Source organism: Amblyomma americanum, chromosome 7 (assembly GCF_052857255.1).
Source record: "Amblyomma americanum isolate KBUSLIRL-KWMA chromosome 7, ASM5285725v1, whole genome shotgun sequence".
NCBI classification, from domain to species: Eukaryota; Metazoa; Arthropoda; class Arachnida; order Ixodida; family Ixodidae; genus Amblyomma; species Amblyomma americanum.
In genome coordinates this window covers 158,392,364-158,405,318 of record NC_135503.1, presented here as the reverse complement: position 1 = coordinate 158,405,318, position 12,955 = coordinate 158,392,364, and the positions used below count along the sequence as shown (strand labels likewise).

General features: G+C 46.8%; 1 protein-coding gene across 2 annotated transcripts in view; it reads left to right on the top strand.

Moving 5' to 3' along the window:
- Window positions 1–12,955, top strand: part of LOC144096716 (epoxide hydrolase 1-like) — a 159,664-nt gene that overhangs the window by 124,935 nt on the left and 21,774 nt on the right. For both annotated transcript variants that reach the window (XM_077629558.1, XM_077629557.1), the window contains exons 6-10: window positions 819–1,030; window positions 1,236–1,464; window positions 3,756–4,089; window positions 8,199–8,273; window positions 8,384–8,446. In XM_077629558.1, the coding sequence (XP_077485684.1) occupies window positions 819–1,030; window positions 1,236–1,464; window positions 3,756–4,089; window positions 8,199–8,273; window positions 8,384–8,446 (913 nt within the window). The remainder of the gene's footprint in view (window positions 1–818; window positions 1,031–1,235; window positions 1,465–3,755; window positions 4,090–8,198; window positions 8,274–8,383; window positions 8,447–12,955) is intronic.

Here is a 12,955-nt window from a genome sequence, read left to right as displayed (position 1 = left end):
TTTCCACATGTCAATGGTATGCTGTACACAATGGATTCCGTACATTTAACGAACTTAGTTTGATGAATCATCTTGTACCCACTCTTTAAAGCTGGGACTGGTCTTGTCAACTGCAAAGTTTCTTCAGCGTCTTTGGAGCTAAAAAAATGACTTTCACTTTTGCCCGTTGCCCAATCGTCTTCAAGCATTAGATTACAATTAGATTATCTCCGAAGCCACTAACAATTGACTGTCTGCCGCGCTTCCGCAATGTATCGCCATGTCACATATATCTACAGGCTTTCTTCCGCAATAAACTGTTGCAAGTTAGCGCTCGTGTGTGTTCTTTCATGCCCTTGTCTGCTGTTGCGTTATTTTATACTTCATATATGGGAATTAACCCATTATGCTGTCACGTCATATCCTTAAAGCAGAGCTCAAGTGCACCTCATAATTTTTCTTATGAGTGATAACTTTAGCTCTTACGTACTTGGCGCAGCTAACTTTGACTGGGTAAGAAAAATCTTCGCAGCTCGCTTAAGCAGCAATTTGCGCAACTATGCAGGACCTTGGGCACAGCTTAGAGGCATAGGAAGGGCATCGCTGTCAGCAAGTTCCCCTCAAAAGTTAATCCCCACTGTTCTAGCCATAGCAGCCATGCAAAGAAACGGAACAGCTGGAGGGGGGACTGATGCAACTTTTATTGGAAAACAGGTCCTCGTAGGCGGTGTCCCCAGTCCAGGATCCCGATAGCTTCAGCCGTTGCTGAGCAGCAGCTTCCCGTGAGGAAGTAGTGGGAGGGGCAGGGACGGCGAGTGATCGCGCACTCATCCATGCAGGGTTCTGGGCGCGCACATGAACATGATGGAGGTGGAGATGAGCCCTCTGGTGGGGCTGAAGCTGCTCGTGGGCTCCTTCTTCCCCCAGCTGGTGCTGGCCGAGGGTGAGAAGCTGGAGGCCGCGCACGTGCTGCCCGTGTGGCCCAAGCTGCGGCAGCTGCTGCGCGAGAGCGGATACATGCACCTGCAGGGAACCAAGCCGGACACCATCGGTGCGTATGCTTCTCAGTGGGCTCCTCATGGAACAGTCTTTGCTCCCAGGAAAAATAGGCTCTAGCAGACGTCGGTCTCGCCTTCTCTCACTGAAGCACTGCCAGTTGTCGTGGCTTAAATCGAGACTCGCTTTGTGATGTCGCAACGACAGAGCCAGCAGCGATGTTGTTGGAAGCGGCTGAGGCGAACGTGCCTCATGCGCAGGCCTGGCGCTGCTCAACTCTCCGGCCGGTCTGGCTGCCTACCTGTTGGAGAAGTTCTCCACGTGGACGCGCGGCGCCAACGTGCATCGTGAGGACGGCGGGCTGGCAGAGAAGTACACCTACGATGAACTGCTCACCAACGTGATGCTGTACTGGCTCACCGACAGCATCGGCTCCAGCATGCGCTTCTACAAGGAGAACTTCGACGCCGGCATGGGACGTCCCACCAGGTGGGTTACACGAATTTCTCCCGCAGTGCGTGCCTGATCTTGGTGGCATCACGCTGCGTCATGGACGTTAGGGCATATTTAGATGCGGCAGTCAACCGTTGCCTTGCTCGCCTTCACACGCGTCGTGTCGGTCTCTAGTGAGCAGATTTTCTAGGGATCCACTTGACAATTCCAGCCCTGAATTTTTCAACTCTCCAGGAATTATATTAACTCATTCAGCTTCGTTTCGCTGTGGGCAGTAAACCAAAAAATATATAAATATCTGGCCCACGTGCGAATAATGAACAATGGTGATGACGCTGTTTAACTTTGAAGGCGCTCCTTGGCCAGATCTGCATCTTGGTTTCGCAGTTCAAGCTTCAGGCTCGCGCCATTTGTGCTGCTTGACTGCAAATGAACAGCAGCCAGTTTGGTTGTATGAAACTTCCTCACCTTCCCAGGAAAGATTGGCTAGTTTGTTGTTGCAGTGGGCAACATGATGGTCTCCCGTTCTCGCAATGTTGGCAGAATGGCCTATGGTTGCATATCCGTCGCAGTGAATGAGAGGGAGTCGAGTTTTGTAGTGATAGCTACATTAAGCTAGCATTTCGAGCCTTCAGCGTGGCCACCACGTGACCACCGTGGCGGCGCCGTGGATGGTCACGTGCTTGGTCACGTGGTGCGGAGCAGCTGCCGGCGGCGCGGCGCGCCGGCGAAACCGAGTGGGGGGGGGGGAGAGAGTGGAGAGGGGAGAGTGAATCAACGTCCAGAGACGAAGGTGAAGAAGGAACGCCCAGGCGAAACAGAGCGGCGAAAGACGGACTTTGCAATTGGACTGAGCGAGTTCCACTCGGCGAGCTGTAGATATCGCGCCACTTCAGGTGTAACCAGAGCTAAACCACAGCCATTTATTTTAAGCTTTCGTTCTTCCGATACTTTTGCCTCTGAATCTCCCTTATTCCTGCCGCTTTCTTTTTTTTTTTTTGCACCGCTCCGCAACTGCAGCCTCGGCCAGCGAGACCTTGGACTAAGGGACCCCTCATTCTCCCTCACAACCTCTTGAATAAAGATGTTTCTTACTTTACCAAGTCAGCAGCTGGACATTTTCAGGGCGTGAGCAGCGTCGATTTTTGCATGATAAATGTCAGAATACAATTAAACGGATAGTCGTTTGTTCTCATCCAGCGAAATGTTAAGAGCGACTAGTTTCAGAAGTCCATAGAATCAGGGGTTGCTACGCCGCGCATAGTTGTCGCCATCTTCGAAACGGGTGTCCTGATGAAGCAGGTGACGCGATTTTAGGCCCGTACTACAATGTGTAAATTCAACACACGATTTAAAATTATAGGTCATCTTGCTGGGTTCCAAGTCAGGTAGTCATTTAGTCAGCTCGAAAGTGCGCTATGCGTGGCTTTTGATTCACTTTTGAGATATATTTACTTGCGATATTACCTGCGACTGAACAACTGGTAGCTTTTGCAACTCACAGAGGATAGGGTCGAATCCTGAGTTTGCTTTGTCTCCTGCAACATCGTACTTTTGATCACCTGAGGAAAAGAATCATTGTGGAATGGACAGGTACACCAAGCAGAGGTTACTGTGTTGCTGGCACACAAATTACCACAGTTATGAACTCGCACTGCAAGAGAAAATGGATTAGGGATACGCACGATGGCGCAGCCACAGATCGGGCACAGCGTTGCCGTATAGCCGGTGCGCTTTAATGCAGGCACGCCTTCGTTATTCGTATACTCTTGGGCATCAAGAAGGCTGATCTCAAAGTTAACGACATCTGGAGAGATACGGAGATCTGCTAGCAAAGCATGTTCAGAGTTGCAGAACGCGGCACGTGAGTCATTTCAGGTATACATATCCTAATAACTCCGCGTTCTGAGTCAGCCTGATTTTGGTTCACGCCTCAAAGCATTGGATCATAAATGATTAAAAAGAAAACATTTTTCCTAGTTTGATTTTTTAATCCTCTGCTCGTATATTGCCCATTTCTTTATCCAGTGTTTGTCTACATTAACTTTAACCGTGTGTTTCGTCATCATCCGTACAGCTTTCTGGTTGACTTATAGCTACCACGGCACTTTCTACCTAACAAAAGAACTGCTTGACCCAACATGAGCGGTTGATAATGTGAACTGTCTTAGCATGCTTCACTGCGGTTTCGCTTCGCGTCCACCTCGCCACCCTTTATCTGCAACGCAGAAGAAAAGCTGCGCATGACGTGTGCTTCAAAAGGTCAGCGAGCGGAGGCGCGATCAAGATCTCGGTGCCCTGAGAGTGAGTGGCCGGCGCGCATGCAGGGTGCCCGTGGCTGTGCCCACGGGGCTGTCGGTGTTCCCGGAGGAGCTGATTGCCTTCCCCAAGTCGTTCGTGGGCCACACGTACCACGACGTGGTGCTTTTCGAGCAGCACCCGCGCGGCGGCCACTTCGCCGCCTTCGAGGAGCCCGAGCTGCTCGAACGGGACGTGCGCCGCTTCGTGGCCGCGGTGGAGGCGCGAAACGCTTCAGCGCCCGGTCCCTTCCCGGCCTTCCCGGCCATGGACGTCGGGCAGAAGCTGTTCCGCGCCGCGGCCGCCTTCGGCCCAAGCCACCCGGCCGGAGGGCAGCGCTTCGAACCCAGGCTGGAGCCCCAGGTCACAAGTGCTTTTCTTTTAGTGCCCTATAGCTTCCGCTCAGCCGCTTAATCATACAGTCCCTCTGTGTGCCCACCGGGTTGTTGGCAACCCGCCCTAGGTGACCCACAGGTGGGCCGCTTAAGTCAAGTGAACTTGTGATGTCATCACAACCTTCCCACCGGATTGTGGGTAAACTGCCCATTTTGACGGGTGGCAGTTCAATTAATAATTGGTCGCGAGAGGACATCCATATATGTCACCGACGAGGTTCGAAGTGGTCAAATGCAAAGCGTAGTGAGTGCGATGCCCAGCATCAATGGTACAGCGTCTCGTAGCACCTGCAACTAGCGCAGTTCATGCGCACAGGAAACCAAGACTGGTTCTGAAACGCAACTCCAAGCCAGAGGCGACACCGGAAAGTCGTGTCACATCTAGGTAGGCAGGGCGGAAGTCGGAGCTGTAGTTCAGGACTGTCGGGACTGGGTTAGTGACATCGGCGCCTCCGGCGTGGTGTTGGGCCCAAATGAACAGAGATAAATGTGCTTTATTTCAGATCTCTGATGTAGAAAGAAGCAGATGCAGGCTCCATACGGGAGGCGGTAATTGTGTTATGGCAAAAAGGCGCGATGAGCATCACTGAATTTGACAAACCTTGTACGTGGCCTGGTAACAGGAAGGCTTGAAGTATGGTGACAATATATTCCAGTCAGGTGTTAAATCTATGCTCTCAGTCTGTGAACCGCAACATAGGTAGTGACAGCATGGTGGAACTACTTCAGAGAGCTAGGACGTTTGGCTGTCTAATATTCTCAAGTACAGGGAGACCGCACAGCATGAATGCCAAGAGTAATGCGAAGTATGTTTGCCGCTTCGACTCCACGACTCTAATCCTGAAATAGAGTAAGTGCGGGCAGTTGCAGTTAGTCTGTTTTTCATCTACGAGGTATGGGGTCTACAAGAGAGCTATTGGTTCAGTCAGTGATTACTCCAAGAAAGCCGCGGTTATTTCGTAGGGCACTGCTTTTTCATTTATACGACGAAACACTCCTCTGTAGAAATCTGGAGGGTTTGCAGGTGGACGTGCAATGAAATTATCGTTGCCGTGTTTTGAAACCTCGCACAAACTTGTGGGCACCTTATACCTAATTCCCAGGTGCAGACGCCGTCCGCGTAGATCGTCAGGTGAGCTGATTGCGGCAGTAAGTCGGCGAGTGCAAGGTTCCACCCCATTCTGTGGGACTGGACACCAAGTGCAATGCGACGACGTTGGTCCGTCCTCAGTGCGCACAAGTAACTGTCCATGCTGAGGAAAACCGCCGGTGGTCTTCCCAGGCCTGCTTTCCGGGGGCCCTTTTTCTGACAGAAGCAAAAGTTGATTCAGTCAATACATTAATCAGTCATTAAGTCAGTCAGTCAGCCACTGTAGACGGGATGCGATACAGTGCAAGCAGATTTTTGAAAGGAGTGCTCTTTGCTTTCCGGTTTCTAAATGCTCGGTTCAGTTTGAAATACCTTTCAAATGTCACGCGAATGAAACTGCTAAAAGATTTGCTTCTTCACTGTATCTTGCCTGAGCCAATATATCGGTCTCTGTATAGTGGAGGCAATTAGGAAATGTTTTAAAGAGTAAGGAAAATGGTGGCGCCAGCGGGTGTGAACACGTTTTTCTTCAAGTTGCACACTGGTACGTTACCGGTTCAAACATGGATGGAGGAGAAGGGATTGATTTTACCATGGGGTGCTGACTGCTGGTTATGTCACAAATTAGTCAATAGAACACGTCTTTATTGATTACTGGAATGCCCTGCTCTTTTGGGACGTGCTCCAGCTTACAATAACGAAAAAGTTGACGCCGTATGGGATACGATTCCTGGGCGTTGAGCCGGATATTTATTAATACGATGTAATTTTCCTTCTTGGCCTGCATAGCATTTGGCGAAGCAGGATGGCTGTACGACACTGCTAAGAAGATGCGCGGTCTGTCCGAGATTACTTGAATGAAAACATATTTAAGCTGCGTGAAGTGTACAAGGAGCTATGTTTTGGGGGTGAAGTTATCAAGTTGATGGGAGAGTTGTGTTCTTTGAAACGGTTTTGATTTTCTCACGTGAGTGAAGCGTATGTCCGCTCTTGATGCTTGAGAATGTAGTGCAGAACATCTTTTTGATCTGTTGTAAACTTTCGAAACAGGCAATAAAGACAAAAAGCGCTGGCTTGGCGAAGTGGTTAGCATGCTCGTCTCGCACTCCGGAGGCCCTGTTTTGATTCTTCAACTCGACCAATTTCCTACTCGGTTTTATTTATTAATGCTTCTGGGATTTTTCGCTCACGGCCAACGACGCCGACGGCACCGGCTTTTCTGCGACACCGGGCCCTTAACGCTGTCGCGTGAAGATATCTTGTATTCATCAATGCACTAAAATATGCAGAAAATAGGCTCCTGAAACTTCATGCTTCTTATTCAAAATATATCATTAAAATTTGTCAAAAATACTTCACTTAAGGCATGCTTCGAACACGCTTCAAAAAAGTGAAAAATATGCATGCGCTTTTAGATCTTGTCAATGTATTTAAAGTGTACTTTCGTAAATATGAAATTTATTCGTCAGAAGTATTCTTAAATTTATCCAAATGAGCGGTCCGCTTAAACATATTTGAAGTACACTTTTAGCTGCCGTAGAACAATCTAGTGCTCGAAATCGCGTTTCGGGAAATGACAAATTGGCAATGTATTTAAATTGTATTTTCGTAAATACGAAATTCGTCCAAACTATACCTCAATACTACGCAGAGGATCATGCGAACGTTGTCTGCTACCGCTACTTCCGGTTCCGAATTTCTCCCTCTGCTGGCTTGCTTCACGGCAGTCACCGTGTTAATCTCGCTTCGTGATGTGCATTCGCACAAAATGCAACCAAAATGATGTAACTGGCAGGAGGTCTTTTATGCGTATGCAGTGCGATGTCTTGAGATGCGCTGTGCGCAGTTGCATGTATGGATAGTTTGCTAGCCCACTGGAAGTATTTACATGCTGTGAGGGAAACACATTTATCGTCTGCTATACTGTGCACGTTTCAGCCCTTCGGTATCTTTGTAGTGCGGTGAAAAGCAGACAAATATGTAATGACAGACGTGTTAAACTAGCTCAGGCGAGCGTGAAACTGATTGCCGTGTATATACAAAACAGGCAGCCTGCACTGGCATATTAAGTACAACCACGACAAAACAGTCTTACCTTTCGTTATTGTCAATTCCTGCACTCAGGACGCGTTCATGCCCAGCAAGCACTGATCTTATATCGATGCTGCACAATAAGCAATGTCACAGCACAAATAGATGAGTTAAAAACAATGCACGCACGCATGACAATAGCTATGCAAAAGACAGTGCGTGGGAGAAACTTGCAACCGGAAGTATCTGGCAGACGATTTTTCCATGGCTCTTTGCATTCACTTTGGAAATGCACCCCACCTACTGGCTGGATGGAAGTGACGTTAGTAGACCGGAAGATGTGTCAACATACCAGGTTCGTCTCTGAGAAACAACCATGGGAGGTGGTGTAGGGGAACGTTTGGGAAGAGAATCTGGGTCTCGCAGGTCCTACCAGTCACTTTCGGCAAAGGCATCAAGAGCTTGGAATGCCACCTCACTGCTCGAAGTGTCCACACACTGCCTTACACAGCGTTCTTGTCCCCCGCCCGTCTGGCTCGCCTCCCGCAGCCTGCGCCTGCAATGCTTCCTCGTCACCTTGGCCCAGGACCTGTTAAACGTCTAACATAAAGGCTGTTTCAATAAACGTGTTACACTAAGACCGCCACCCAGCAATTTTGCTACACCTACTGCAAGTGTGCGGACAGGATTACCGAGTTTTGTGTGTACCATCGTTGTTTGGTTTAGCTGGCAATCGTTGGAGTCTTTTGCCGATTTTTTTTCCAGGTGCGGCGTAGAAGAACACTAGGTGACTCTACTTTATCCCTTTTTTTCAGCTGACATAATGAGCTTCACGTGTAACTGCCTTTATTCAGGAAATTGAAATGTAGCTCGCAGGCATGCCTATGTAACAAGGGAAGTTGCTTGGATGTATGACGCAATTTTTATTTGTTAAAGATACCAAATATTTTCTGCAGCCATCCCCAGCGACCACCCGAAAGGAGGAAGCCAAGCCAGCAGCCAAGCCAGCTGCCAAGCCAGTCGAACCAAAGGTTGGTGTGTCTCCTCCTAACCAGTGTGGTCTGGGATGATACCCATGACAAGAGGAGAGGTGGAGTACCAGGCAGCTTCCTCCGCTGAAGTTCCGAATTATTTTGTGCAGCCATCCCCACAGCCGACCCGAAAGAAGGAAGCCAAGCCAGCGGCCAAGCCAGTCGAGCCAAAGGTTGGTGCGGCTTTGATGCCGTCATGCGTTTAGAGTTCCGACTTCTTCCTTCAGGTATTTCGTGTGCGCATAAAGGCATGTGAGATAACGATATACACTCGAATGAACAGGCAAACGCCCTGGCTCACACTGACTATTTTACGATCCATGGATGTGAAATTAACATGCAAAATTAAAACAATATCCTAATCACGCGACCTTGTATGTGGAGTTTAACGCCTCAAGAGCTACTGAACAGTTTCAACAGCTGTAGTTGTGAACCAAAATCAGACGCGACCAGCTCTTTTATCAAACCATGGATAGCAATCAACTGTGCTGTCAGCAATGTTTTACACGTTACAGAAAATAAGCAACTTTTTACAATTACTTGATATGAAATGTAATTGATTTCACTGGGCAGTTGCAGCCCATAAAAAGTAATTGAACATTTTCAGAGAAACAGTCGACTATGGTTCAGTTATTTTTGATGCATTTTTTATTAGCAGAATGTTCTTGTAGGCTAGTTGGTTCATTTTTGAGGAAGGTTAGAAACTGAGCAAAAGGACGATGACGGGAGGTAAAGAAACGAATGCTACATCATGGGCGCATGCTAAACAGGCAAATAAGAGGTAGTGCGGCTTGCTTACTCTGTCGTCGGTTGCTTTTCGTATCCTGGTAATGTCACTTGCGGTTGTTTTTCTAATCTTAACTCGACATTTTTTCACGTTTTCTTGTGATCACATCAGTAGCGGGAAGACGGAAGCCGTTTGCGACTCATTGCACTGATTTGAATCTGCCGCGCTTGAATTCATTTCACGACAGAGGAGAAAAGCGTGACGAGAGGAAACGGTGACGTCACGCTATTTCCTTCGTGTGATGTGACGTCTCTAGGTCGAATGTAAATACCAGTACTGTCTATAAACCTTAACTAGACCCGGTATGAGCACCACAGCTGTGACGTAGTGATTAAGATAGCTCCGCATACACGTGGAAGGTAGCAGGTGGGTTGGAATTCTGTGCAGTGGCACATGCGATGCACTCCAGGTTGCCATTGCACCCTACCGAAAGATTGTGGCGGTAACTGGACACTGGCTCCCTCGCCTGGGCGCTGCTTTGTGTGCGGATTGGGTGCGGTCCTCCTCTACATATCTGAAGCAACCCTTGTTCAGCGGTTTTCTCCTAAACCGCTCCTAAACCTTTTCAGTTCCCGAGTTAAGACTTCCGGCACATGCCAAGGTTCCAGGTTTACAGTTAAGGCTGTGATCATGTGGCAAGGTCACGTGACATAGGCGATGTAACGGACGGACGGTCACCGCGAGGTCACGTGACCGGACGGATGGTCACTGCCAGTATGAGCCATTCAAGGCTTTCGCCTTAAGATAATCTCGCTGTACGCACTGGAGGGAAGTGCGCTGCTTTAGCATACGCAGAACTTGCGCACCACATCGAAATTACACAAAGCGGCGCGCTTTGAAGCTCACTAAACGTAAAGTCCCGTTGTTCTGAAATGGTGAAATCATGAAGCGCGGAGCACAGGCCTAGTCACATGTAGGACACTCGGCCTTGCATGTGCAGACATCTTAGCTCGTGCGGGTTCTTCGCAGCTCGACTGTTGTCGCTCAGGGTGAAGGAATTCCATGTTACACCAGCTTTTGCCACCGAAATCAGGCCTTCGAAGTTATAGCTGTGGTTACAACTGGTGTTTGAAAAATAATGTAACAAATTACTAGTAAATTACTAAAAATTGATTTAATTACCCAGAACGTTACACCTTACAAAGAGGAGTAATTGCAGTGCAAAACTCGGAAGTAATCAGCTACTTGTAACTTGTTATGTAAAGACTGGCCCAGAAAGGGCACCACACACTAAACACAAATAAACCCAGATTGGTGTTTTCGGCTTGTCCTCTAGCGTCCTCCCAAATCGAGGTTCGATATACACCGTTAGACTTGGGGTAGATTTCAGCACCTAAAAATACGGAGGACTTACGGTTGGCGAAGGGAGCAGATTGGGTGTAAATTTTTACACCAAAAAATACGAAGCACTTGCGGTTGACATTCGGAGTATATTTGGTGCAGATTTTTACACCAAAAAATACGATGCACTTCCGGTTTGCAATGGGAGGTTTCAACAGCGGCGATACGCTGAGCGGTGGCTGCGGTGTCGTGTTTATGCAGGCGCCGATTTTGCAACGCCGGCATCCAGGAGGAGGTGATGACAGCGGTCCGTCTTTCTATATTGTGTTTTTGCTCTTTCTTACAAGGCTACTAGAACTGCTAACTATATGGGCGGAACGGTGCTAGTTAGTTAATCACAATACTCAGGTTTGAATGCGCTTTGTAATCATGAACAAAACCCAATCGAACTTCAGTTTTGAGATATAACAACCAGCCCCGTTCCGTCCATGCCGTTAAGAAGTAGTAATGTAAGGAACAGGGCAAGAACGCTGGATACAAAGTGCATCGGACCGCTGTCTTCACCTCCTCCTGGATGCCTGCGTTGCACGATCGTGGCACCATGCATACACACGACGTCCCAGTCACGTCGCAGCGTACTGCCGTACATCGCGGAAACAAAACGAGACCAGCGGTGGCGGCAAGGAAACGTCTTTAATCTGACTCCGCTGAGTATACGGAACTTCTGTAAAAAATACACAATCCATGGCTCTGGCGCTAGCCGAAAGTATCTCGATGGGGTGGTTCGCAATGGGCAAGAAAAGCAGAGTTGGGGAGACGACAGGCAATGAAACTGAAAACAAGACCGTGGCAACGGATTTACGTGCCAAATTCCTGCAACACATTTTTCTTCTCGTAAAAGTATACCATCTCTTCACTGTGGTCCAAAAACCGAATCCCTGAAGTTAAAGAACCTGAATGGTGCACAAGCCACTTGCGGGCAGCTCCCATTGGACAAATAATGTTTGCCATCTCTCTGCCTTTAGAACTTTTTAAAAAGAATGTATTTGTATATTGTATCCTTAAAATCCGTTCATTACTGTTACTTATTTTTGCAGTCCATAATGGATCTTTTTAAAGAAAATTTTTAATTCCGTGCTCCACTCGCGCATTGAAAATATTTTTCGAGCACTATTTTCATCCAGTCCTCAAAGTCGATAAAAGCAGGATTCGCATTAAGGATTACACAAAAACATTGCATATAGCTTGTGCTCCGTGGTATTACTTTCGAACAAAAATATAGTTCTTGGATTTTACCTTTATAGTGCATGGTAGCTGTGTAAGTTTGTTACATTTTTTTTCGAGACTGCAGTTTTAAGCACTTTACAGAACATTGTTTCTAGCATGTCCGCAAAACACTGTTCGCAATTTAACTTGTGCATGCGACTTACATTCATTCCATTGGATGTTCGAAAATACTGAATCACACAGACCACCGCTACAAATAGCACTGGATTATCACAAATGTCAGTTACTAACCTACATACATATCTGAAATATTAGCACCAGCCGCATTAAAAGGCTGCTTAACATGTCAAGCTTATTCAATTGAAAAGAAATTGAAGAGCCTGCATAAAGTAAAGAAAAGGTCGCAAAGACCTGTAAATGACAATTTTATTTTTTTAAATGGAGGAGAATAAACAACATATGAAACCACAATTCTTGGACAGGTATTAGAGATAGGGACTAACTTGAAATCAGAACCTAAAAGTAATCAAAACGATACAATAGCAAATCTTTAAAAACAATGCAGAGTTGACTTGAAAACTTCTTTGCTACACTTCAGGCTAACTGGTGCTGTCAGATAAGATTAGCTAAAAAATATTATGCACCAGACAATTCCCAGTGGCTAATTCCAAGTGGCTAACTTCAAGATGCAGATTACAGACTACAGTAAAAGAAATACTAAACAGACATCCTAAAGCAGCCCACTAAATCTAGAGTAAAATATCACAGGTATCCAACCTCTAATGTTTGTGTTTGTTCTTGAGAAATACATAGGATGAACATAACCTTAGAAACCATATACAATACATTCAATTTAACACAAAATCACATAAAAGAACACAAAACAAAACTTTACACTAAATATATGGAGGCCTATGCTCTAGAGAAAGTTTATGCGCCCCAAAAGATATGTTAGCCACCCATTTCAAGGAGCCTGTCGCAAATAAAATGCAGTACTCATAACTTATATGGAAAAAATTAGAATACAGAAACACATGCACACATGCTTTTTAATCTAGCTAACAAGTAGTGACTAATGCTGAAACACAAGGAATTATTCAACCTGGTATTACGTGACTCTGCACACTACAAGCAAAGCAAAAACATGGGCTAAGGTCAAAGCGCTCAGGACACATGCATTCTGTTTGATCGGGAGAAAGGCATTCATCACCTTCACTTTAGGACGAAGTGAAGAAAAATTCCAGAAAAGTTCCCATGGCAACTGATCAGACTAAGGACTAGTCGCTTTGTGATTAAATAAGTAATTGAATTTCTGAAGACCTGTGCTAAGCACATATTTGCTTGAAAACTAAATTGTTCACCAAATCCATTATCACCATTATTTTTT